The 26899-nt window shown below is 47.5% G+C and overlaps 1 protein-coding gene across 3 annotated transcripts in view; it reads left to right on the top strand.

Annotated features, from left to right (window-relative positions):
- Positions 1-26899, top strand: part of TRIO (trio Rho guanine nucleotide exchange factor) — a gene marked incomplete at its 5' end in the record, with an annotated part of 386080 nt that overhangs the window by 347989 nt on the left and 11192 nt on the right. For all 3 annotated transcript variants that reach the window (XM_082621961.1, XM_082621962.1, XM_082621960.1), the window contains 13 exons: positions 848-943; positions 7182-7330; positions 8457-8523; positions 10086-10189; positions 11700-11769; positions 13950-14039; positions 14641-14733; positions 15461-15511; positions 15765-15842; positions 17081-17272; positions 18460-18637; positions 20937-21730; positions 25613-25860. In XM_082621961.1, coding sequence (XP_082478087.1) covers positions 848-943; positions 7182-7330; positions 8457-8523; positions 10086-10189; positions 11700-11769; positions 13950-14039; positions 14641-14733; positions 15461-15511; positions 15765-15842; positions 17081-17272; positions 18460-18637; positions 20937-21730; positions 25613-25860 — 2210 coding nt within the window. The remainder of the gene's footprint in view (positions 1-847; positions 944-7181; positions 7331-8456; positions 8524-10085; positions 10190-11699; positions 11770-13949; positions 14040-14640; positions 14734-15460; positions 15512-15764; positions 15843-17080; positions 17273-18459; positions 18638-20936; positions 21731-25612; positions 25861-26899) is intronic.

Genomic DNA, 26899 nt, shown 5'->3' with positions numbered 1-26899 from the left:
CTGTCTGCTGTGAGACATGCATCATTAGGACAGCTAGCCGTGTGTCACATGCATCTCTGCTGTCCTTAATATGAAGCAAGGTTCATATTACACCCCTCTTCTAGTTTCCAGTAAATTAACGGTGCAAGTAATCCGCAAACACAGTGTGTTTGCTAATTACTGAAACTCGAACTCAGTAGCCCCTCCCCCAGATTCCTTACCTGTCCACCCCTGTACACCCCGACTCTAGCCGTAAATGGCATCTGATAGCTTGTGAGGCCACAGATCTCCTGTCCTCTGCACTAATCACTGGGGAAGTGGATGGCACAGAAAATGGTGAGCTTGTCCCCCTCTTCCCTGTCTGGCCAGTGCTCCCGGTTCCTTTCCTTTTCTTGTTTCTTTCTTTTAACCCCATCCACACAGTAAAGCCATTTTTAGTATCCAGTTTTGTTTCCCGATTTTTTAAAGGGTTCACTCATTAGCCCTTAAGCCTTTCACTCTTCTGTTGATCAGATTCTCTGCCTTTTCCTCCTTAGCCAGTAGCCTAGCCAGCAGTTGCAAAAGTTAGAATTTTCCCGTGCCCAGTCACCTCTTTGAAAAACATTCTGATGGTACATGACTGCGGATTAAAAACAGACTTTGTCTGCCTTCCACATGTATCCCAGACAGGTCTTATTTAGTATTTCATGTCAGAATATTGTAAATTTTAAAAGATGGCTTTAAATAAATGCAAACAAAGACAAACTTGTGGTCTTTTTGTCTGGAATTACTTTTAAAAGGAGATTGAGCTTGCAGGAGAATTCTTTCTGCCCAGTGACTAACACGAGGCATTTCCCTCCCCCTCTCTTTTTCTCGACTTCCTCCATAGGCCTCTTCTCGGTTATTAGTCCGGCCCACCAGCTCCGAAACGCCGAGCGCAGCCGAGCTCGTCAGTGCAATCGAGGAACTCGTGAAAAGCAAGATGGTAAGGCTTCCCAGAGACTCAGGCTGAGGGCTGGAAGCTGCTCCAGGGTGCTGCTTGTAGGCGGGCAGGCCCTCGTCCACGTGTGGCTCTGGTCTGCAGGACGGAGTTCGGGAAGCCCAGGCCCACCCTCAGGTTCAGTAATTGGCTCGAAGGACTTACAAAACTTAGAGAAGCTGCAGTGGCGGTTCATTGCCGTGAAAAGACACAGGTGAAGATCAGCCAGGGAAGGGGTGCGGGAGCAGGTCCAGGAGGGTCAGGTTCAAGCTGCCATTGTCCTCTCCCAGTGGAGTCATGTGCACAACACTGACTCTCCCCGCCTCGCACAGCGTGTGGTGATATGTGCAGGGTGTCACCAGCCAGGACACCCCCCACCCTGCCGAGCCTTGGTGTTCAGAGTTTTTATTTGGGCTCAGTCACATACACGAGGGTGAGCTCACATGGCTCACCCTTGTCCCCTGCCTCTCCAGGGATTAAGATAGGACGTGGACCAAAGCCCTCACCCAAAGTCACACTGTTAGCATAGACTGTCTGTCTTAGCCCCAAAACCCCAGGCAAACAGAGACTTCATCAGGCAGGACATTCCCCAGGCTTAGAGGAGCCAAGGTCAGTCCTTTCCTGCACCTGCATTGTCTGCAGCGCTGGCACCGTCATAGCCAATGTGGTCAGCTCCAGTCTCGTCCGAAGCTGTGCACAGGGTCATTGGACTCACAGGTACCACTGGGCGTCTCTCTCTGTGTCTCTGAGATCTTTCACTTGGGTTTGCATTGCTGTATAAGGGCTTTATTCTTTTTGTGACCTCTCTGTTGCCAGTTGGTCAACATGGATTCATTTAATAAAAGCCCCAAATCAGATGTTGATTTTTTGAAATTAGACAGGTTTGCATTGTTTCTAACGGATTCAAATCAATAAATTTCTGTGTTTCTTTTGTTTTCCTGTGAAATAGAAAAACCAGTCATGGTGACAACATTTTAGAGTAGTAGATCCTGCTGCCCCACAACATCTTTTAAAAGTCACACCTCCTAAAGCAAAAGCCCTCGGCCTCTCCCACATTCCATTCTCCATAAGAGTTTGATGTGCTTCCCTCCAGACAGTTTCTGTGTATATACTCCCCACAGCAGCCCTACGAGGTAGGCATGTACTGTCATATCCTCATTGTACAGATGAGAAAACTGAGGCACACAGAATGCTTAAAAGGTTGACCAGCTGCTAAGGGGCAGAGATAGAAATCTACTATAATTTATTTAAATAAATTCATAATAATATATATCAATTATTTTCAATTTTCACTATTGTAAACATCCATTGTTGATTTATATGTGTGATTAAACCTGTAGGGTAAATTTCCAGCATTGGAGTTGCTAGATCAAAGGGTATACAATTGATCCTTAAACAACATGGGTTTGAATTTCATGGGTCCACTTCTATGCGGGTTTTTTTCAATAGTGAATACTCTAGTACAACACAGTCTGCCCTGGGTTGAATCCACAGAATCAGAACCACAGATACTGAGAAACCATGTATACAGAGAGTCAGCTTCCCAACCCCTGCATTGTTTAAGAGTTAACTGTACTTCTTTAAAGTGAGGAATTTATCTTCCAAAGCCAGTATTAACTAGGTACCATGTATCTAACTCCAGTTTCTTCTCCCACCCACCCCTAAGCAGCTTCCAATGAGGCTGGTTGACTAGGTCAAATGGGGAATTGTATCCAAAATTCAGACTGACAGGTATTGCCCTGCCGTAGCTGGAATTCCCCCTGCTTGGTGTTCTGTACTGTGATCTGAGAAGCACGCAGTGGGCTTCGAGCTTAGACAAGACATTAGGCAGGAGGGCTGCTAGGACTTGGTAAGTAAGTCAAGAACTTGACTCCGCTGGTCAGAAATTCTGGATCATGTCGGTAGGAACTGAGCTAAACCGCATCCTGGCTACCTTTTTGAGAGACAAGTTGATTAATGGTCTAAAAAGATGCTTAAATTATATCTAATGAGTTTTCAAGCATTCTTAAACATCCTTAAACATTTTAAAAACAGCCGTTTATACACATCTGTTATATGATCATTAAAATCATTGTTGTCTAGTAATTTAAGTAAGTTCTCCCAAGGAATGTTGTGAGACAACACTTTGTCAACCTGCCAGCCATTATTCTGCAAGTATTTGAATGGATTACATTGCAAGTGGGCTGAGATTCATGTGTAATTAATTCAGATGGACTTCAGATGGAGAGGAGTTCTATGGCTGGTCTCTCAGCTCTTACTGCTTTACTCCCCCTTTTAAGTTCTGAATAATTAAACTTTATCCATTGAAACTGACTTATTTCTACTCACTTCTGTCTCTTCTGAAGTTAATGGGCATAAAGCTGTTGGCAGAGTCGAAAGGGCGTAGGTTTTGGAATCAGATAGATGTGGGTTCAGACTTTCCTACTGACCGCTTCCGCCTCTCTGAGCCCACCTCTCAGCTGGAAACGGGATGGTAAACCGACTGCTGTTTGTTACACTCCCAGCCGATTCCCTCCACCTGGGCGCTCACTCATGCCTTCCCTCCCCGTTGGAGACCCATATTTAGGTTTTTTATGGTGACCTCATCTCTTCTTCATTCTACATGGAATGTAATCTAACTTCTGCCCTCTTTTTCTGGTTCAGGGGAAACATAACTCTCCCTTGGTTTCTGGTCACTAATCCTCAAACAGGAAGTACTTTTTGTCACTAAAACCTCTCGTGAGCCATTTTAATATCCTTCACCCTGTCATGCTCCCCATGACTCTGAGTTACTCCTGCAGATTTCACCGTGTGCTGTGGCTCCTTGGTCCTCCTGTTCGTTTTCCTGAGGGCCGTCTCTTAGGCTCTCATGACTTCGTGATCGGATTTGAACGCTCAACTGTTATCCCTCCAAAGCTGCGTGTGCAGTGGACTGGGAAGGCGAGGGGAGAAGGTGTCCTGCTGTCGTGCAGTGTGTGTTCAGGGAACTGACTCCCCTCGCCCTGGACCTGAGGATTCCGTCTGAAAAGGAAAACCCGCCCTGCACACCTTTCCTTGGAATTCGCCTCTCTCTCCGCCTCCACGTTCCTGATCAGTATTGGAAGGTGTGGGCAGTGGCGGCTGACAGCTGCAGGGACCGAACTTGACTTTGGAGTTTTCTTCTCTTTGTTGATCTGAATATAAAGAGAGATACAAGAAAGAATGAAAATAAATGAAATAAACATGTAGCTCAAGATATTAGAAGAACAACAAAATTTTTTTTTAAAAAGCAGAAAGAATGAATTCACAGAGATAAAAGCAGAAATGAATGAGTTGGAAAACAGAAAAATAGAATAAGAAATAAAACCCAAAACTTGTTCTTTCAAAACATATGGACTTCAGGTAACCTTCCGAAGAAAATAGCCCAAATTCACAAAATAAGAAATTACAAAGGAAAGATAAACTGAGGGAATTGAAACAATCATGACACGTTACTTTGTTCAACTCTTTGAAAGCAAATTTGAAGACCTGGATGAAATGGGCAGTTTCTTAAGAAAATACAGTTTACCAAAACTAACCTCAGAAGAGCTAGGTCTGCACAGATAGTCTCTCTTCATTTAAGAAACAGGGAAAGTTGACAAGAACCTACCCACAAAAACCCACCCAACCCAGGTTTCACAGATAATTCATCTGAACCTGTAAAGTCCCAGTGATTCCAGCTCTGGGGCAGCTTTGAGCCCCTTCACTCACGCACAGTTGGTGGGAGAGCCACTGGGCGGCCAGGAGTGGACGGCACAAGCGTGACTGCAGCCTGGGGACGCGCCTGCACCCTCCCTGTCCACCCACCGGGGTCCACACCAGCACGTCCAGGAGAGGCAGCGGAAGGAGCCTGGATGCCACTGGGGCAGATCCAGACGGGGCCTCCCTGCCCGCTGCTCTGCGTGAGCGGCCATCTGGAACCTTTCTTGTCTCTCTCTTTGCTCACGGTTCAAGTAACCGTAATTAAAGCTAACGAGCTTCAGCTGTTTCCTTGCACATCTGGGCAGGAGACAGCGCCGCTGCTCCCTCCCTCGTCCTCCAGCCTCCAGTCCCCTGAGTCTCCTGTCCAAGGCCTCCAGGACCCACCCGCATGGACCAGGCCCTGCTGCTACCATGAAACGTGTGCTTCCACTAGAGGTCAAGAGCTATTTATTTAAAAATAAGAACGCTACTTTCCCATCAAGCCCCGTTCCTAAACTTTTTCATAACTAAGAGTAGGAGTTGGTGTGTTTGCACAGCTCCATGGGTTTGGTGAACAAGATTGCAGGAACAGACTTGGTGTTCTCAAAGCTGTGCTCAGTGATGGCATCAGCTTCAGCCTGTTTACTCTTAGCGGGGAAATAGGACAAGCATTAGAGGTTTTAATAATGGTAGGAAATATTAAGTGTTCTTGTAGTTTGTATTGGGCTTTTGTTTGAAGAGAAGTAAATCACATTTTCCCAGTTAAGTTGCTGAAATACCTTTTGATCATCTCTGTCCAGCCAGGGTGCTTTGAAAAATTTAAAAGAACTATCACCTATTTGCAAATGATGTGACTGACAAGGGATTAATCTCCAAAATATACAAACAGCTCATGCAGCTCAATATCAAAAAAAAAAACAATCAAAAAATGAGCAGAAGACCTAAATAAACATTTCTCCAAAGAAAACATACAGATGGCCAACAGGCACGTGGAAAGATGCTCAGCATCACTTAGTATCAGAATGCAAATCAAAACTACAATGAGGCGTCACCTCACACTGGTCAGAATAGCCATCATCAAAGGGTGTGGAGAAAAGGGAATCCTCCTACACTGTTGGTGGGAATGTAAATTGGTACCGCCAGTATGGAGAACAGTATGGAGGTTGCTTCAAAAACTAAAAGTAGAGCTACCATATGATCCAGCAATCCCACTCCTGGGCATATACCCAGAAGAGATGAAAACTCTAATTCGAAAAGATACACGCACCACAACATTTACTGCAGCTCTATTTACAATAGCCAAGACATGGAAGCAACCTAAATATCCATCGGCAGATGAATGGATAAAGAAGATGTGGTATATATACACAATGGAGTATTACTCAGACATTAAAAAAAAAGAATGAAATAATGCCATTTGCAGCAACATGGATGCAACTAGAGATTATCATACTAAGTGAAGTCAGAGAGAGAAAGACAAATACCATATGATATCACTTATATATGGAATCTTAAAAAATTATACAAATGAACTTATTTACAAAACAAATAGACTCAGAGACATAGAAAACAAACTTACTGTTACCAAAGGGGAAAGGTAGGGGGGAGGGATAAATTAGGAGTTTGGGATTAACAGGAACATACATCTATATCTAAAATAGATAAACAGCAAGGACCTACTGTATAGCACAGGAAACTATTCAATATCTTGTAATAACCTATAATGGAAAAGAATCTGAAAGAAAACATACAGCTAAATCACTTTGCTGGATACCTGAAACTAACATGACATTGTAAATCAACTATATTTCATTTCTTAAAAAAAGGCAGTAGCACCTATACCCCTGGTAGGTTTGTGAATTCAGGTTAAGAGAGAAAATTAATATGTACCAATTAGAAAGTAATCAGTTGCTGATCATTGTCACACTAACCCAGGGAGAAAAGTCGTCAATATTCAGCTCACAGATTTATTGATCACCGAAACAGTTGTGTTCAAGATTGGCATGGCAACCACTTCCTAAGGAAGAAGAAAGAGTGTCACAGAGATAGAGATGAATTTTAGCTGCATGATCTCTGTGCATTGAAGTATGAGTCTGTTTCATTACAGTAGAGGTTTTCTGGTGTTGCTGCATGGTCCACCGGCCAGGAATGTGGGCTGTGTGTCTGGGTGCACCGGCCCGAATGAGGCGACCGCACGCACTTCTGAAATGGTCATGCTTTCATGTGACAGGACTATAACTGGAAAGAGAATGGCTAGACTGGAAATGGGTACAGTCTGTGGTATTGTTTCTAATTATTTGGTAACCAGGAGCAGAATATATGAACAGATATAAGTTCACCGTTCTTTTCATGCTAACTCTCCTCTTTTGTGCAGCCCCTCTTACTCAGTTTCAGAATTCATGCTGGGGGCTTTGTTGTTAAATACGATGTGATTCCACACACATAGACTCTACAGTGTTGTAATCAGGCCTTCTGAATTTTCTGACGTATGCGATTTTCTGGTCCTGATTTCAGCCTCACGCACTGTGTAGGCAGGAGGCCTGACTGGTGCTCTGGTTTCTTCTAGGCGCTGGAGGATCGTCCCAGCTCACTCCTCGTGGACCAGGGGGACAGTAGCAGCCCCTCCTTCAACCCTTCGGACAACTCCCTTCTGTCCTCCTCCTCGCCCACCGATGAGATGGAAGAGAGGAAATCCAGCTCTTTAAAGAGACGGCAGTACGAAATGTTCTCATTGTCATTGTGGGGTGGCTTCCCTCCTGGCTTTGTCACCTACAAAGCTGTGGCTGGGATTCATCTCTGAGTCACACGAGGAGGAGACCCAGGGTCTCTCGCCGAGCGACTGTACGCTTGTTTGCAAAGTACTCAGAACCTCAAGGGGGTGCAGTAAGCCATAGCTGCAGCTTTTATTGTTTTATTTGTATATTATACTTTATCTATACATAAGAATGATACAAGAATAGTTTTCGTCACTTCTGGTGAGAAACTGCCGTACTTTCTATTATATACGTAGTTGTGAAGAAAAAAGAAGATAACATAAAATTAAATGCAGTTTCCAAAACTTGAAACATACCTTAGTGGTAGAGCTTTTCAGTTTCAGTTAAAAAGTCTCGAAGAATATTACAAAAGGTTTAAAATTGCATTTGGAGAACAGGAAAAAACTTAACCAGCTGCATGAGTACAGAGACTTGGTTTTATTGAGTGCTGTATCCCGGCACCTAGAGCAGCATCGGGTGCATAGGAGGTGGCTGGTCAGTGTTGGCTGAATGAATGAATGAACCAACCAACCAACCAACCAAGGAACCTTTTTAGGTCAACTGAGGTTGTTTGCTGTAACCGATCAAGGAATTGTCTTCTATTGTCTGAGTGGCCTTAAACGGTTTCTGAACCTTACGGAAAGGAATGCTTCTGAACGATGTGATCAGACCCAAGGCTTTAAACATCGGAGTTAAATTTCTTTTGTATGTCCAACGAAGCTTAAAATGACTTTATCATGAAAACACAAACAAGCAAAAACCCTACTTCCTTTAACATCGTGCCTTTATAACAGAGTTATGTCTGTGCTGCTTTTGGTCCTGGTACATGTGATCAGAGTCCAGTGGTGTGAATTCACCCGGAATGCGAGGTGTCATGGACCTCTGCAGCACCCGTGGGTCACCCACATGAACCTGTAAGTGACTGGGAACACACAAGAATTGGAGATCCAGTTGTGCAAGTTTGAGAGGTCACTTCATAGCTGCCCCTGCAGAATCTGACCTGACAAAAGCAAAAGGGCGGATGAATTCATTCAGAAAATTCCTTGGATTGTGGGTGGTAAACACTGTTCTTTCTCTCTCTTTTTCAGCTACGTTTTGCAAGAATTAGTGGAGACAGAACGAGACTATGTGCGGGACCTCGGCTGTGTGGTGGAGGTGTGTGTTTCAGAGATGTGATAACCTGTATGCATCCACCCTGAGGGTTGCCACGGGGGGCGTTGTACTGGACTATTGAAAGCCGATACCTTCTCAAAAGCTTTAAAAATGTTTTTGGGGCTTCCCTGGTGGCGCAGTGGTTGAGAGTCCGCCTGCCGATGCAGGGGACACGGGTTCGTGCCCCAGTCTGGGAAGATCCCACATGCCGTGGAGCGGCTGGGCCCGTGAGCCATGGCCGCTGAGCCTGCGCATCCGGAGCCTGTGCTCCGCAACGGGAGAGGCCGCAAACAGTGAGAGGCCCGCGTACCGCAAAAAAATATATTTTTTTTACTAAAACAAAACATAATAACAACAACCAACAAAATATTTCTGAAAAATAAAATTTAGCCAATTATCTCAATCGGTATTCACTTTTTAAAGGCTTCTTTTTTGCATGGTGCGTCTTGACCTAGTCTCTTCTTTTTATAATTAAGTTTGTAAATATTATCTCCAACCACTGAATTTCTCATATGGAAATCTGGCCTTTAATTATTTTACAAGAGTGGGTTTCACCACAGAAATGAGGACATCATTGGTTGAGAAGTCAGTGTGACCAGCTATGGATTCAGTTACATCCGGAATCCACCTGGGTTCAGAGCTTGGTCTGTGGCTACCACCCTAGGCCATTTGCTTGTAGTTTTCAGAGAACGAATATGTCACCACTTTCACTGACCAGAAGTTGATACGTACTTTGTACCCATAGCAAAACCACTGCCTTTCATACTAAATCAAGGGCGCTCTCTAGGCTTGTTCCTGCCATTAACTTTAGGGCATAATCATATTAATAAACTCAACTTACCAAAAAGCTATTTTTATAATATAAAACTTTATCACTTATTCTTTCAACTTTGCAAATATGTACAGGGCAATACTTTTTGGATGTACATTCCACTAAAAGTAATGGCTATTACAGTTAGTTGCGTAGCATAAAGGATTAAACATGCTTGACATGTCTGTAATCATTACTAACAATAACTTGAAACCTTCAGAGCTTCTTGCACAGGCTGAATCACATTCAAGTTATATAGAAGTTTTAAACCACATTTTAGCAACATAGTTAATCAACTGTTGTTAAAAATCAGTTTGTGAAAAGTATGTTGTTAAATCCTTATTTAACAAATTATGTAAATAATCCAAAAAGAAAAGAAAATCTTTTTATATCAGATCAGTACCGAGAACAGAGGAAATATGCTTCTGGCCAAATATTTAATCTTTACAAGCTGACAAGATGATTTGTTTTATGAAACCATTTACATTTATTTAAACTTTCCAATTCCTCACAAGAGTTTTGATCTTTGAATGCTAAATAGTTCAGGGAGAGAAAATCATGTCAATGAACGTAACTGTATTTCAAGGGCCAGTTAAGGACACATTTCACAAAGGGTTTTTGTTCTTAAATAAAGAAGTAGTTTACGAGACAGTGCGTATGTCTCTTCTATCCTTTGTGGCTCTCAATCAGTAAACCATTACTTGATTCAAACATGTTCAATGAAATAACCTTATCTTTAAATATTTAATTTTAGGGCTACATGGCACTTATGAAAGAAGATGGCGTTCCCGATGACATGAAAGGCAAAGACAAGATCGTGTTTGGCAACATCCATCAGATTTACGACTGGCACAGAGAGTACGTAAAATACATGCCATGCTCACTGGTGGGCAGCCTGTCATCACCCGCTAAACTGCATCACGTCAGGCGAACGAGGAAGGATATTTGTTGATTCATTTCATTTCCTTACCTATGCGGCCCCATGGAGGTAGCTGGTGTAAAGGAAATGTTGGTGTCCCGAGGCCTTTTCTGGTTGCGTTTCACAGCATGAGGAAGTCTCTTACCTTCTTTGTGCTGATCCATCCAGGTGCCCACGTTGGGAAGGCTGGAAGCCCGGGCACCGAGCCTGAGCGCCTGGGTTCACAGCCTGGTCCTGACCCCGAGCCCTTTGCTTCCCCTCTTTGCCTCCATCCTTTCCTCTACATAACGTGGGTCATGGTGTTACCCTCCTCGTGGGACTTTTATGAAGAGTGACTGAGTTAATACATGTAAAGCCCTTAGAATAACATCTGCATAGAGTGAGACTCGATGAGTGTTTCTAATTAGAATTGCAGCCACCTCTTTAATAAATACAAATGACTGTTAGAGAGTTTTTTCAAGTCAGCTTTCATGGGGAAAGTAGACATGATTGCCCATGAGAATCAAATTTGATCCCAGTATCTTGCCACACCTGTCCTAATCTACAGTGAAACCTATTTTAAAAAAGGATATTTGGTGCTATTATCTAGTCATCTGCTTCCAAGGCTGGTTTTAAGCTGTGACAGGGAAGGGGAAACAGCACAAGCCTCCTGGGACGACCAGACAGAGAAACTGCTCCCGGCAGTGTGGTGTCTGCCGTGGTGTGCACAGAACTAGGGGATATTGAATCCTCAAGTGTAACACAGCGCAACGTAGCATTTATTGGTGTACTGGTTTGCAGGTTAGTAAAGTACCGGATACAAGTATCAACATATGTAAGTGATAATTAAGGTGGGCCTATATCTTACCAACTACTATGGCCCAGAGGAAGTGAAGAGTAGTTGTCCTCAGCTATTTTGCTTCTGTGGATACCTAATTCTGATCTTAATGGAAGCTAATATTTGCAACCTAGAAGTTGACTTTGATAATATTTGAGAAAACTTTTTAAAGCTGGCCCAGGTAACATTCAGTATTTTGTATCTGTTATTATCCAATTTGAGCCTCCTAAAAATTACCGTGGAAAGAATATGAAACTCACAGGTACGAGGACCAAGTTTTTAGAAAGAAAAATGACCAATTGCTTTGAAACATTTATTTTTTACCCCATATTCAGATGGGATATTATTGTTTGTGTCATTTAAAAACAAAATGAGACAGAAAGGTTGATTATCCAGAGGAAGGGAAGTTGGCCAGTCAAGGGACGTCTCACTCTGCCTTGCCTTGTAAAACGGTGTCTCTTTTTGCTTTCTGTCCTGACGGAATGTCTTCAGTGTGCACTATATTTGTTAAGCATATACTTTACACTTCCCAATTGTTTTTGTCAAGACGGACTATTTTGAAAATATAAATCTCAATCTAAAATTAGAAGGCCAAATTAGAAATGGTTCTAATATTTCTCCTTTCATTTCAGCTTTTTTTTAGGAGAGTTGGAGAAGTGCCTTGAAGATCCGGAAAAACTAGGATCCCTTTTTGTTAAACATGTAAGTACAATAGCATTATTTATATTCTGTTCTGTATTGTCATATTTAGTCATTGGCTTGTCAGATTAAAGGAGAACTCATTTGTGGGTTACAAAAGTACTTATATTAAGAATAAAATCAAACTGTACAACGTCAGCGAGTTGGACTCAAAATCCCCCGTTGCTATTCTCCATGTAAAGGATCAGCTTTCCCAGTCACCTGGCCCCAGTTGGCTGTTCAGTTCACAAACAGTACAGGATGGTCAGAAGGGGACCAGAGCCAGACCAGAAGGAGGAACATATGGGGATGTCTGTAGACAAACAAGTGTCCGGTGCAGGTGGTGATGTATCGAGACGTGCCGTGGGTTTACTATAATAACCAAATTTTTGTGTGTATCTAAAAGAAGCATGTTAACAATAAAAGTTTGGGGGTTTTTCTAGGAAAAAATACTATATTTTCAAAAAATTAGTGACTAGGATTTTTGTATTTTTGCAAATCTCCTTCATGTCTGGCTTAATAGAAGACAGATGCATTTTTTATATCAGTTTCTGTATTGAACCTATTGTAGTATGTTTTTTAGTTAAAATTTATGAAGAAAATCCATCCTCACAGATATTTGGATGGAAAGGGATGAGTGTTTTAATAGCCTTTTCTGATAATTATAGCTAATTTTCTTAGATACTACATCAAAACTCAACCAGTGAGAATTTCTTAAAGGTTAGTCGCAACATGGAATCTGAAAACCCATTGGTGAACTTCTCTCTTGCTGTTGCACTAGAAGCCATTGAACTGTCTCACACTTAAAGGCTCGTTTACCCCTGCACCAGCTTGTGACATCCTGCATTGTAAATTCTGGTTCACTGATTCAGACAGATCTTCCAGATGTTGAAACATCTCAATAAACAGTATCAAAAAATCAGATTTGTTCACATCACCACCCATCTCTTCAGAAAAGTCTTTAAGTATTGTCAAGTTCCAGGTAGCAGATCCATGGTTTCCAAAAGTATCATTTTTTGCTTGAAAGCTCAAGTTTTCATTATTAATAGACATTGCAGGTTGTTTGCCTTAAAACGACAGGCTTATTTGATTCATATTCAGGAAAGTGTCTACCAGATACCCACGTGTAAATAATTATAGTTTGTGTCCATCATTCTTTCAAGTAAACGTGGTCCATGAAAACAAGCAGTCGGTTCAGCTCATGGCTCAGCCACACGAGGGCTTTGCCTTGACCACTGTAGCACATAGCACAAGTGTCACAAGGATCTCCATTTTTGTCACAGGAACGTTAGAAAGATGTATAGTCCATGGTTGAGGGGTGGGGTTTTTTGGTATTTATTTATGTATGCATGTGTATATGTATGTGTACGTATGTATGTATATATGGCTGCGTTGGGTCTTCGTTGCTGCGCGCGGGCTTTCTCTAGTTGTGGCAAGCGGGGCTACTCTTCGTTGTGCGTGGGCTTCTCATTGCGGTGGCTTCTCTTGTTGCGGAGCACGGGCGCTAGGCGCTCGGGCTTCAGTAGTTGTGGCACGTGGGCTCAGTAGCTGTAGCTCGCAGGCTCAGTCGTTGTGGCGCACGGGCTTTGTTGCTCCGCAGCACGTGGGATCTTCCCAAACCAGGGCTCGAACCCGTGTCCTCTGCATTGGCAGGCGGATTCTCAACCACTGCGCCACCAGGGAAGCCCCCATGGCTGAGTTTTAATACAACGAATTTTATCACTTCATCAAGGACACCCTTAGGTGAAACTGGCATGTGTAGCAGTGAAAGATCTTTGCTAAGAGAGCAGCAGTTTCTCCCACCACTGGTTTTGCACATCGGTGCGAATGGTAGCACGGCAGACAGGGCAGGTGGCAGCGTAGTATTGTTTGGAGGATAGTTTTGATCCAATGGGTCCCCGAAAGGCCTCGGGGACCCCAGGCGTGTGCACAGCACACTTTGAGGATCAAGGCTTGCTGCCTTCAGTATTTGAGACTAAAGAGGTTTTTCTAACCTCCTGAAGAGAGCCAGGCTTCCTGGGACCACTGGCAAGGTTTGAAGGGGGGAGAATGATCCTTCGTGGAATATTAAGAACTGTGTCCTTTCACTGCCTCTCGTATTTGCCGGGTAAAGTATGGGGTTTTAAGAAACGTTCCTTTATGAAGGAGGTGACACTTGCGTGTGTGCCTGTGTTCTAACCCATCTGTCTGCCTTTCATTCCTAGGAGAGAAGGTTGCACATGTACATAGTTTATTGTCAAAATAAACCAAAGTCTGAGCACATTGTCTCAGAATACATCGATACCTTTTTTGAGGTAAGACCTACGTTACAAATAAAGTATTTCTGAATCCTTGGTTACAGTTGATTTCAAAAAATTGAAATATCATTTGTTTCCCAGGACATTAAGCAATCCTCAGGAAATTCAGCCTCAGTTATATGAGTTCTGAACCTGTATTTCTTTCCTATAAATCAGAGAAATGAGTGTAAATTCAAGCTGTGATCATATCCCTTAGTATTCAGAGGACTGGGGTCATGGTTAAAATAAGGGGTTTTAAAAATCAATTTCAAACTTAAGCCTCATTTCAAATTCAGAATAATTCATGATCTAGACTTTTAGCCTAGAAATAAAATATTTGTTTGTATGAATAAAAGAAAACAATTGAGAGAAGGCCATTTTAGGCAAGCATTAAAGACTATTTTGAAAAACAGCTCAGAAAGCTTCCAGCGTCAAACTTGGACATTCTGAGCAAAGTCACAGCACTTGTTGGTTGTGTGCAGCGTGGCATCTTTTCTCTTTTTTACTCTTTTCTAGAAGTAGTTACTTCTACTGCAGTGTAGTTAGTTAGCATTTCTGACAGTTACAGGGACTTTAAAAGACAAAACTTAAGATCCTTCTTTCTACTTTGAAACCACAGGACTTAAAGCAGCGCCTCGGCCACAGGCTGCAGCTCACAGATTTGCTGATCAAACCAGTGCAGAGAATCATGAAGTACCAGCTGCTGCTGAAGGTGAGGCTTTGCCGGTGCCCGTGCTGGGGGCAGGAGCCCATTTGGCAGGAGGACAAGACTCGTGAGGGGATGGAAGGGTTTGGCAGGTGACGGGAATCTTTTCTGTAAAAAATACGAAGCAGTCTTGTCATTTCTGATTTGAAATATTTGAGTAAATTTTTTAAAATTTAATAAGACACCTTACACTATCATTTACATCAGGTTCTGAACCAAAAGGTCCGTGAAAGTGAGCTTTTTCCCCACCACAGAGCTTGAATACTGATGAGCTTTCTTGGGCTCTGTCCACCTTACATATTTTCTAATCTTCTTGGGGCTCCAGATGAAATTAAATATTTAACCCCTGCCTGTTCCCCTCTGTGGGCTCAGCAGTAGCCCTTGATTGATTCAAATTCCTGAGCACCACTGAAGGCAAAGTCACACCATTTTCCACCATAAAAGTGACTGTTAAAGGTGTCGAGATTCCTTCATGTTTAAAACTTAGAACCTGGATGTAAAGAGAGATGAGCGCTTGTCTTGGAGTGAAACAGGAACCATGACCTGCTTAGATAGATCTGGTCTGACTTGGCTCTACTGTGCCTTGAAATCCACAAAAGGATACCTTTTCTTTGTGTTACTGGGAGGAAAAAACGAGGATTAGCCCAGCGCCTGGCGTCTCACGTGATCAAACAGGTTACTGCTGTGCGACCATCACCCTTGTCACACCCCCTTCTCTCCATTTCCCTTGCAGGACTTCCTCAAGTATTCCAAAAAAGCCAGCCTGGATACATCGGAACTAGAGGTACTTACACCCCCGGACCCTGGGCTCCCCTCCCAATCCCCGCGCGTCCCTGAAGCAGCCTGTCCCTGGGAGGTGGGGTGGGGGCCGTGGGTGACAGCGGGTCTACCCAGCCCCGGATGTGCCCTGTGCACACCAGCGGGCGGGGCCAGGGAGGGCCTGATGGAGGAGAGGCATCTGAGGGTTAGCGCTCCAGCCTTGCCCTCTGGAACTGAACGCTCACTCTGCCTTCCCCCCACCCCACCCCACCCCACAGAGAGCCGTGGAGGTCATGTGCATCGTCCCCAAGCGCTGCAACGACATGATGAACGTCGGGCGGCTGCAAGGATTTGACGTAATGCGGCTGTTCTTCTTTAAACTCGGCCTCTGGCTGCCATCACTTTCTTTGGTCTCGGATTCTTTGTCTCCACCTGGAGAAAGCTGATCCTTTTTGCTTGGTTTTCTGGCTTCTCTCACCGTCCTTCAACCTGATTGATATTTTCTTTCAACTTCTTTTGGTGCATTTGATTTGCTTTGGGGGGGACCTTCCTCTGCTCAAAGCCCAGCGCCTTGTGGCGGGAACAGGCAGGACTCTGCTTTGTCTCTTGGGCCCTCTGCTGCTGCAGGAGCAGAGTTTCCTTCCCTGGTATGAGGCGTAGTGGAAAGCAGGGGGCCCATCCTGCTGTCATCTGTCAGCCCTGGGAGTTTGACCCCAGGGCCACCGTGCGCATCCTTAGTCTACAGACTTTTCTATGAGTTGACAGTCTACTCAGATTACATATTACCTATTAGTATCCTAAAGATATTCAGAACCAGAAGCCTTCCGTTTTTTTTTTTTTTTTCAATTTGACTATTGAGTAAGGAGACGGGAAGGCTTTACTTTTCTTGCCTACTGTTTCGCTAGAGGTTTGGGTTTAACGTGCTAAGTGCTGTGGTTCTCCAGAAAGTACACACAGGCTCTCCTGGAGAGCTTCTGAAAACCCAGGCTCCTGTGCTTTTGTGAGCGGGTCCCGCCAGGGGTGCTGGTGCCACCGGGCCGCGGACTGCACCTTGAGAAGCATTCTTCCGCTGTGAACTAGATCCTTAGATCCACTGCCAGTCTTTGACCGTAACTGAGGCCAGTGATTTACACAGAGGTTGGCAAGAATTTTATTTAGATGATTTTTCTGTTTGGAGCTAAGACCTCATTTTGGTAAAAAATGTTTATGCTGTATAAATGAAGACAAGGAAAATATATTTAAAATGTAGCATTCTAGGGCTTCCCTGGTGGCGCAGTGGTTGAGAGTCCTCCTGCCGATGCAGGGGACACGGGTTCGTGCCCCGGTCCGGGAAGATCCCACATGCCGCGGAGCGGCTGGGCCCGTGAGCCATGGCCGCTGAGCCTGCGCGTCCGGAGCCTGTGCTCCGCAACGGGAGAGGCCACAGCAGTGAGAGGCCCACGTACTGCAAAACAAAACAAAACAAAACAACAACAAAAAGATGCAGCATTCTGTGGGAGGAAAGCTAAAAAACAGAAAACAGAACTTCCTGTGTCTTAATTGCGAGTGCAATGTTTTCTTCTCCTGTTTCTCTGCCCCCTTCTCCGTGTTTTAGGGTAAAATCGTTGCCCAGGGCAAGCTGCTCTTGCAGGACACGTTCTTGGTCACGGACCAAGACACGGGGCTTCTGCCTCGATGCAAAGAGAGGCGGGTGTTCCTCTTTGAGCAGATCGTCATTTTCAGTGAGCCGCTCGATAAGAAAAAGGGCTTCTCCGTGCCAGGATTCCTGTTCAGGAACAGTATCAAGGTAACTTGGGTTTGCCTGTTTTCTCATGTGTTAACGCACGTACCCATCACGCTGATAAACCGTTTCCTTCTTAATGATGACATGTCCTGATCTTCCGTTTATTAACTACTTAAGAGTTTTCTAATACGTTTCAGAACCTTTAAATTCACTCCATCTGCCTACGGTCTGTATTCCCCAGTGGCCGATGTCTTACACATGTGGCTGCCGCATTCATTTTTACCATAATGAGAAGACCTCATCTTGGTTAGTGTTTGTGCTCCATCTTCTCTAGGACCATGTAAAATTATCTAAGTTCAGAGGGTAGCTTACCCAGGGTCTTCTTCTCTTCTGCATTCAACAAGGACCTCCTCTGCCCTCAGAGCTGGGCAGGGGCTGTAGGGATGGACGAGGTAGGTTGGCTTGCTCTCTGATAGAAGAAAAAGACAAATAAAGTGACTGCAAATGGCCCTGAGTCTTGTAAAGGGGGCAAACCAAGGGCGAGACAGAGGAGGCCTGAGGTCCCAGCAGGTTGACCTTTCTAGTTCACTGTTGAAGCTACTAGTTAAACCCCTGGCCAGCCCCATGTACCTGAGTTAAAGGAGTCATGAAAAAGCAAGACAGTGACTTCCAAGGCAGGAAAAATGGCAGCTCAACCAAACAGTGGTGGTTTCAGTTCTGACCTAGGATGAACTTCACTTTGCACTTGACCAGTGGAAATAAATGTGCTTTAGTTTTTTTATCGTGGCACCTCGTAGCATAAAATTTACCATCTGAACCATTTTTCAGTGCACAGCCCACTGGCATTAGGTTTGTTCACACTGCCGTGCAGCCATCACCACCATCCATGTCCAGGACTCTTTTCATCTCGTCAAAGTAAAACTCATCCGCGTTAAACCCTAGCTCCCCATTCCATCCCCCCAGCCCTGCAGGCACCCTTCTACTTACCGTCTCGAGGAATCTGACTCCCCTAGGTGCCTCATCTAAGTGGAGTCATAACAGGGTTGTCTATGGCTGGCCCACTTCACGTAGCATAATGTCCTCCAGGCCCACCCATGTTGTAGCCTGTGACAGAGTGTCGTTCCTTTTTAAGGCCGAATAATAGTTTTGTATATACAGACTGCGTTTTGATTATCCATTCACCTGTTGATGGACACTCGGGTTGCTTCTACCTTTTGGCCATTGTGACTAATGCTTTAATTTTTTTTAAGGTGAGTTGCCTTTGCCTGGAGGAAAACGTGGAAAATGATCCCTGTAAATTTGCTCTGACATCAAGGACGGGTGACGTGGTGGAGACCTTCATCTTGCATTCATCCAGTCCAAGTGTTCGGCAAGCATGGATCCATGAAATCAACCAAATTTTAGAAAACCAGCGCAATTTTTTAAATGGTAATGTGTGTTGTTACTGGGCATGTGTTTTCTTTCCCTAATGTACACATTCCTATTTCTCGTCTCTCCCTTATTACACACAACTAGGAATGACAGGACTTACTGAGCACTTACTGTGGACCAGGCTCTGTTCTAAGCATTGTCCATATATATAGCTTCATTTCATCTTCAGAACGACCCAAAGTGGCAGGTAGTGATATTATTCCCATTTTATAGATGACGAAGCTGAGGCACAAAGTGGATTCGTAATTCACTCCAAGTCCCACGAGTTGGTGGTGGCAAAGTCGAGATTCAGAGCAGCCATGTGCCCCTCACCACTGTACTGTTCACACTGTCCCACAGGCTCTCGTACCACATGTGCCCAGAGCCCTGTCCTGGGAAAGAAATGCATGAGAAAAACTAAGGCAGCAGATGTCATTGGCCAGAGATGTTGGAGACATTCTTGCGTGCAACTTTAATATTTGTGTTTGACCGCCTTGTACGTCTACACCACCCGCCTCATTATAAAAACAAGACATCTTTTTTCCTTCCCACTTCCATGACATGAGTGATTTTAGAGGAGCAATACAGTAATAATACAGTAGAACACAGGACAGTAGTAAGGTGCCAGACACTTCAGGGAAAGGCCTTCTCCACAGGGAGAGTGACTGCACACACCTTATGTTGCAGACAGTTCGACTCTATATTCCTGACCTGAAACTGCTGGCTTCTCTTGGTGGCCGCTGACTTGGACTCTGGTTTTAATTGGGTGATGAGTGCAGAGCGTCAAATTCAGTGAGAAGCTAGACACTCATTCAGTGTCGTGTCCTTGTCCTTTTCTCCATGTCCGTGTTCTGTGTCTACACCCCGGTCTCGTGGGATGCTGTAATCTCTCTGTCACATAACACCACCCCCATACCTCGAGTGACATTCCGGAACACAGGCACTCAGTGAAAAGTCAAGGTCACGTGGCATTTTTGGCCAAGGGGCCATCAGCCGCCTGGGTGTTAACTCCAGGCTCCCGTCCAGACTGTAGACTGCGCATTTCTTCCATGTGCAGTTAGAACTGGATGGCTGGGGCTGGCCGGGGTGAGGGGGACGGCTCCTGTGCATGGAGAAAATAGTTTTGCTCCCATGGCTGAGAGCGAATGCAGGTCTCTTGAAATGGGTAGCTCTTAAGTGCTGCATTGAATGCCAGTCCACAGCAGGTAACTACTGGGAAATCTCTAAACTTTGACCATCTTCTTTAAAATAAAATGAACTGCCTCCCGAACTGCAGGCATGAGTGGGCCGTGCTGTTCACGTTTCCTGGGCACTCAGTCTAGAGACTGATGATACCGTTCCCGAGGGCTGGAGGAGGTCGGGAATGCAGCGGGCTCTGGGCCTGCTTCCCCGCTTTGCTCTCCCGTTCGTCCTGTGACCAGGCGCCACAGCCAGCACAGAGCTTGTCAAATGTCGTATGGCTCCAGAATGCTCCTTCACATCTGCCTGATGCCTCCCAGGCAGGAAGGGGCTACATCTGATTGTCGTACGTCTCAAAGGTTTTAGCTCTTTAAGAATTTGTGTTAGTGTTTCCGTATATCTTATTTGGCGTGTTTCCTGCATTTTCCTGCAGATGATGCTGTAACTGAATCACTAAAGCCCGGAGATGGGACAGTTTCACGACCCACAAGGGTTTGTGGAGCTCCTTCCCTTCCCGGGGTGGTCTCTAACACCACCTCCGCGTGGGGTAACCCCCAGCCAGGTTCTTCTTTGCCTAACTGCTCCCTGGTCTAACGAAGACCTTTGCGGCAGCTGGGCTAAGCTTTCCCAGCGTGGGAGCCAGCTGGTACCAGTGGAGTCCCAGTTGAATCTTCCCTGGCAGCCCTGGGCCTCACCGTTGACCCTGGCCATCTGCCTGGGATGCTCCAGGCCGATTCCACTCATTTTCACTTGGCGGAGATGCTAAGGCTGTGCTGGCTGTCCCTGGGCGGTAATCTTCTCCCCGGCAGCGCACCTCCTCCATCACCCTGCAATTCTGCTCCCTCTCCCCTCCCACACGCAGATGGCCCTCGACGGGGCCAACTCGTTCATGCACAGGAGAGTAGTTAAATTTAAGAGCTTTTCTTTTGCCTTCCCTGATGGGTGGTGTCAGCCTGCTGCCTGGAGGGTGGGTGGGTGTTTCTGGATGACGGTGACTGGAAGTTGGTGGCCACCCTGTGACTTGACCCTGGGCCATTAAGCCAGCGCTCCCTTTCCGTTCATCGTGCCCCCTTTTCCCTCCGCCCCTGTGACCGTCCTTTTCTCGGTGCCCTGACTGAGTCTCTTCTGTGTCTTGCAGCCTTGACATCACCCATCGAGTATCAGAGGAACCACAGCGGGGGCGGCGGCAGCGGGGGCGGCGGCGGGGCCCCCAGTGGCGGAGGCAGCGGCGGCGGCAGCGTTGCAGGCAGCAACCACAGCGGCGGTCCCGGCAGCTGCGGCGGCCTCCCCAGCGCGAGCAGAAGCAGGCCCTCCCGGATCCCCCAGCCTGTCAGACACCACTCCCCCGTGCTGGTCTCCTCTGCAGCCTCGAACCAGGCAGAGGCAGACAAGATGTCAGGTATGTCCACTCCCGGCCCGTCACTGCCTCCTCCCAGCAGCAGCCCCGCCCCGGAGGCCAGCCAGCCCGCTAGGGCGCCCCCCAGCGGAGAGCCCGAAGGTCCCGAGCGAGAAGCGGATCCGATCCCCAAGATGAAGGTGCTGGAGAGCCCCCGGAAGGCGGCCGGGAACGCCGCGGGCGCGCATCAGGACGGACCCGCCAAGGAGGCGCGGAGCGGCCCGGGCTCCCTGCCGCCGGGCAAGCCCAGGCCCGGGGCCATCTCGCCTCTGAACTCGCCTCTCTCCGCTGCGTTCCCCTCTCCGTTCGGCAAGGAGCCCTTGCCCCCCAGCAGCCCCCTGCAGAAGGGGGGCTCCTTCTGGAGCTCCATCCCCGCCTCCCCCGCCAGCCGGCCCGGCTCCTTCACCTTCCCGGGGGACAGTGACTCCCTCCAGCGGCAGGCGCAGCGCCACGCGGCCCCCAGCAAGGACACGGACCGCATGAGCACGTGCTCCTCGGCCAGCGAGCAGTCCGTGCAGTCCACCCAGAGCAATGGGGTAAGAGCGCCCGGCCGCCTCCGCCCGCCCGCCCCGCTGCCTCTGTCCCGCAGCTCTTCTGCTAAACCTCCCGCGTGGCCGCCGCTGTCCTCGTACTAACTCCGGGCCCCCGGCCGCCGCGCTGCGGTCACCAGCTCCGTCCGTCCTGTGCCCTGGCCGCGCGGACACGCGGGGACGCCTTCTAACCTCCTGCTCCAGCCGGCGGACGGCGCGCTCTCATCTCTACTAACTCGCTCCTTGCTTTGTTTGTGTCTCCTTAACACGGGAAAGCAGATCATTAACCTTCCGAATGCAGCATCTCTAAGCCTCTCACGTTTTCCGAGCAGCAGCGTATCTGGGAACTTCCTCTCTCGCCCCTGCCTTCCTCGCACACTGTTTTTAGGGGGGTCCGTGCCCCTGCTGTCTACCTCCTGCGTCAACTGAAACCTGTACACTCTAAGCTTTCTGCTCGTCGCTTGGTTGTGCCCTTTTATGCCTTAAATTAATCTTTGCAGCGTCTTTGACTCATCTGCTGAAAAAAGAAAAAAAAAATCCCTCAAGAAATTTCCAACAGCAACTCAAAGCAAGCTAAGCTGACACAGTGGGGGGAAGGAATCTCTCCAGTGGAAGTATTTCCCCCCCACACCCCCCAAAAGAAAGAAAGAAAAAGTTTCACTGTGAAAGGGGGAGAGACTGCTTTAGGGCCCCTGGATGTTGGGCTCTGGCCGGCGGCTGGGAGCGGAGGCGCAGGCAGGCTGGATTCCCAGCGCCCGCGCTCTGTCCGGCAGGGGGCGCAGTGCGGGCTGCGGGCGCCGCGGGGCGTCGCCGGTCACTATCCGCGTTCTCAGCAGAAGGGTTACTGGGAGGTCTTGGCCCCCATCCTCTGGCTTCCTCCCTGTCCTACCCAACTGCTTCCCACACGGCAGGTGGTCTGACCCGTAACACCTTCCTAAAGGCATGCGTGAGGGAATAGAACTGTTCTGATGCGTGTATGTTTGATCGCTTTATAAATTTTTAAATGCATTTCCCTAAAAGGGTCTGTGTCTCTCTTTATGAAAAAAGAAAGGAAGCAATCCGGCTTTTGCATGTCTCTCTCTTTCCTCTGGTCTTCCGTTAATGCCTTGTTTGGGTGGACATGGCCTGATTCGTGCCTCCTATTTTTTGTTATTTATTTTGTTAACCTCGCTCTTTAATTGAGGAAGAGATTGAAAAACGGGTCTTGGTACATATACCCTGTCGTCTTATTCTCAGAAATAAGCGGTCGGGGCGGGCGTCCTCTGCGGTGGCCGTCTCCAGCGTCCTGGTCGTGGTGCCTGACCGTGTCCTGCAGGGGGGCCTGGACCCCCACCTCCAGTTAGTTCTGAAATGCTAGGTGGGCAGGTGAGCGTCAGCACGGTTTCAGCCAGAGGAAGAGACGCAGAGGCCCAGTGATGCTGCACCTGCCAGCACCTGGTTGAACGTTCAGGGTGCAGGTGTGGCCTCGCAGCCGAGACCCCCTCCGAAATCGGCCAAGGGAGCAGCTCTTCAGCCCATCCTAACCTGGACGCTTTCCCCTAAGCGCCACCTGCCCCAGCGTGGGAGCCCGTGCTGGTCTCTGTGCCCCCCCGTGAGCGTGTTCGGTTCGTGGCCCTGCCTGGCTCCTCCCGGGATGATTTATTCTGAGGCCAGCACCATCGCATGCGGCACACGTTCTGGCAGGTTTTAGGTCGCAAAAGGTGCCTTTTATTTCTGCCTCTCACTGTTTCTTATGTGGTTGGTAACCTGGAAAGTGAAACTGCCAGGGAGTCCAAGTGCCTTACAGAAACGCCCTGGAGGCCTGGGAAGACCACGAGAGGCTTAGAATGGGCATGAAAGTGTCCTCTAGGACTCTTAAGTTTTTCAATCAAGAAGAGCTACCGCCTTGCCTGCTCCCCCCATTCAGACTGTCTTATCCCCCTGACGGTCAGCAGCGGCCTCCTCCCTCCTTGTCTGCGTCCGTGAAGCTGTCTGCGGTCACAGCCCAGCAGCTGTGCCTAACCCACGGCCCAGGTCCTTCTTCCTCCTTTAACACACGCCTTCTGGAAAGTTCTGCTGAGAGCAGGAGTGGAGTGGATGTGGATCAACCCAGGCAGTGACTGCGCCAGGCCCCAAACGTGGACGCACAACCTCCCTGCATCCGCCCACCCAGGCAGCAATAGAAGTACAGCCCTGCCTTTCTCTCAGAGGCCGGTGACCCGTGCGAATTCCTAACCTCCGCTCTGTAAGGGGGTGGTGATTGTGCTCACTGGCATTAATTGAGATCGATTTTTAAATGCCTCATACTTAGATTGGTACATAGGAGGTTTTCAGAAACTACTAATAGCTGTTATTATCGTGGCAAAATACTCACATTACGAGACAAATGGTGGTACGCTATATGATAAAAAAGAGCCTTGCCACAGAAGTTGGTTTTGTTTACATTTTCTAGCAAATGTGGCTTTGTAGTCTCAACACTATTGGGTGTTGCTCTAAGTCGTGCTAAAAGGATAAAATTGCATGAAGGGGTGTGCACAGGCCAAAGCCCAACGTGGACATCCATGAGGGACGGGAACACGTACCAGACTCCTCAGCCGCGACAGGACCGAGAACCTGGCACTCCGGTGTATTTAACTTCACTACCCACTGTGGGCCTAGAGTCCTGGCCCCTGGAATTCCCAGCACACAGGCTCCTTGACAGTGGTCAGCCGTCTACTCTGGTGTGTCTCAGTAGCCCAGAGCTGTCAGGCGTATGGCGAGGTTTCTGACAGTCGCGTCTACACCGACCCAGGACCTGCCCCAGACATCCGAGAGACCAGCGGAGGGAAACAGCGGAGTCCTGGGAAGCCATGAACGGCCAGACGGCATCTTCGGTGGGAGCCCCTGAGGACAAGCTAGTGGGGCGCCTGACACCACTTCCACATCCCAGCTGTTGACAGAGGGGATTGAACAAGATGTAGCTCAGGATTTGGAGGTCTCAGGTTCCTCCTCGTCCCCTGGAACAAAGGGGTCACTTGGTAAATGACAGCTTGGGACAAACACCATTTGTGTTTCTTCTACTCAGTAGCTAACACCACTCAGCTTGTGAACCTGAGTAGATGGTCTTGAGAAATGATCTGGGTTTAACCTTTGCAATCTTGCCCCATTGAGTGAGTAGTTATTGGACATGTATTGAGTGCTTGCTACGCGTCAGTCACTGTGATGGACACTAAAGACACAATAGTGACCTGAATACATTGAGTACCCCTGGGACTCCAAGATAAGGGGAAGGTAGGCTTTCCCACGCCAGGGGCTGTCCCCGAAACGTGCGTTGTGAGGCCAGTTGTGTCCACAGCTGCTCTGCGATGCTATGCCGTCCCCATGACGGCCGCACCTTCAGGACCGTTGCATCATCACGCTCACAGGAGGACCCCCGGCCCAGGGACACATACAGGAGGCAGGGCAACTCTCCAGGACAGCAGGACAGTAGTTGGTCTGCTTTTCAGGTGTCCCGCATTCTTCCTTTAGAAGGGAAGAAAGGTGGAAATGATTAGGGATGCCAGCAGCATGACAGTCACAGTGACAGGACTGTGACATAGATGGAACCCAGCATGGCCTCAGCATGAGGATGAGCCATTCCTCCGATGGTGCAAGGAAGATGGGACTGAAATAACCAAGCTTCCAAAGTAAAGTGTCATCATCACTGTGACTGTTTTTTTTTTTTAGATCGTTCCTAAATTGCTTTCTAGAGAAATCCTGATGGTCAGTTACTGAAAAAGAGGCACCAAGTTAGCTAAAGAATGTGGAGGCGTCCGTCCGGCGGGCCCTGCTCTGGGCCGTCGTGCCGTGGCGCACGCTGACGAGCGACTCCGTGTCATCAGATCCCATTTCAGTTCCCCTCTGCCTTTTTGTTCATCTTTCCCTCTACAGAGTGAAAGTAGCAGCAGTAGCAACATCTCCACCATGTTGGTGACACACGATTACACGGCAGTGAAGGAGGATGAGATCAACGTCTATCAAGGAGAGGTCGTTCAAATTCTGGCCAGCAATCAACAGAACATGTTTCTGGTGTTCCGAGCCGCCACTGACCAGTGCCCCGCAGCCGAGGGCTGGATTCCGGGCTTCGTCCTGGGGCATACCAGCGCAGTCATCATGGAGAACCCCGACGGGACTCTCAAGTGCGTGCCTGGTGGGGCGGCTGTGGCGGGGCGGGGGCAGGTGGTGCTGAGCACAGACGAGGCATAGAGGCCCTGGGAGGGTGAAGCCCACTGAGAGAAAGCAGCACTCTGGTCTACTGAACCAGGTCATCTCTGTACACAATGTGGAACCCCACAGTGAAGGTGGGGCGGGTTCCATCTCTCAGACCTTTTCTGATGGGTTCTTTTAATAACCTGCATTTGCACACACATAGCTTTTTTAAGCCACTAGACAGAGCATCACGGTATTTTAGTTCCCAGAGGTCTTGGGTGAGGGGTGAGGACTTTCCAAGGGCCCCTGACTCGTATCGGGCGTGCTGAGGGTGCATCACTGAAGATCCTCGTCCCGTAAGCTTCAGCTAAAGATCCGTATGGTGTCACTGCCAACGCACCTTATACATACTAGGTTACTTTAGTCAAGTAACTTGAAAGCAATTTTGCTGCGTTAAACATTACTTTAAAGAAAACGAAATTCAGGGGCTGGTTTCAAACTCTGCCCTTCCCTGAATCTCCCTGGCTGTAGGAGACGCCAGCCAGATGGCTTCTGGCAGTGGAAGCATTGCAAAACTGTGATTTTTAAGCCTCCAGAGGCTTCAACCCAAAAGACCAGACTCAAAGGCACAGGCGGTGGTCACGGTCCTCTCCAAGCATGGCAGTACCCCTGGTTGGTTTGCAGCCCAGACTGGCAAGCCTTCCAGCACTGCCCCAAACCTCTGGGCTAAGCACCTACACCCCATGGGGAGTCTAGGCTTGAGTTCAGGCTACAAAGAGCCCATCTTCCATGACGGTCCCTTGTCCTGTTTCTCCTTGATACAGAGATATTTTATTCTAGTACATTGTTCAAGAATCCCATTTTATACTTTGTTTCCTCAAAAATATTCTTAGGCCCTGTATTAGGGTTTTCCAGAGAAACAGAACCAATAGGGTGTATGTGTGGTCAGCAGGTGGTTATTGTAACCATACAGTTGTGGAGACTGGTGAGTCCAGACCTGCACTGTGGGTCAGCAGGCTGGGGGCCCAG

The sequence above is a fragment of the Mesoplodon mirus genome (genome assembly GCF_964341445.2).
Source record: "Mesoplodon mirus genome assembly, chromosome: 5".
Lineage (NCBI taxonomy): Eukaryota > Metazoa > Chordata > Mammalia > Artiodactyla > Ziphiidae > Mesoplodon > Mesoplodon mirus.
The sequence above is the reverse complement of the archived record's forward strand: the minus strand, read 5'-3'. Positions and strand labels throughout refer to the sequence as shown.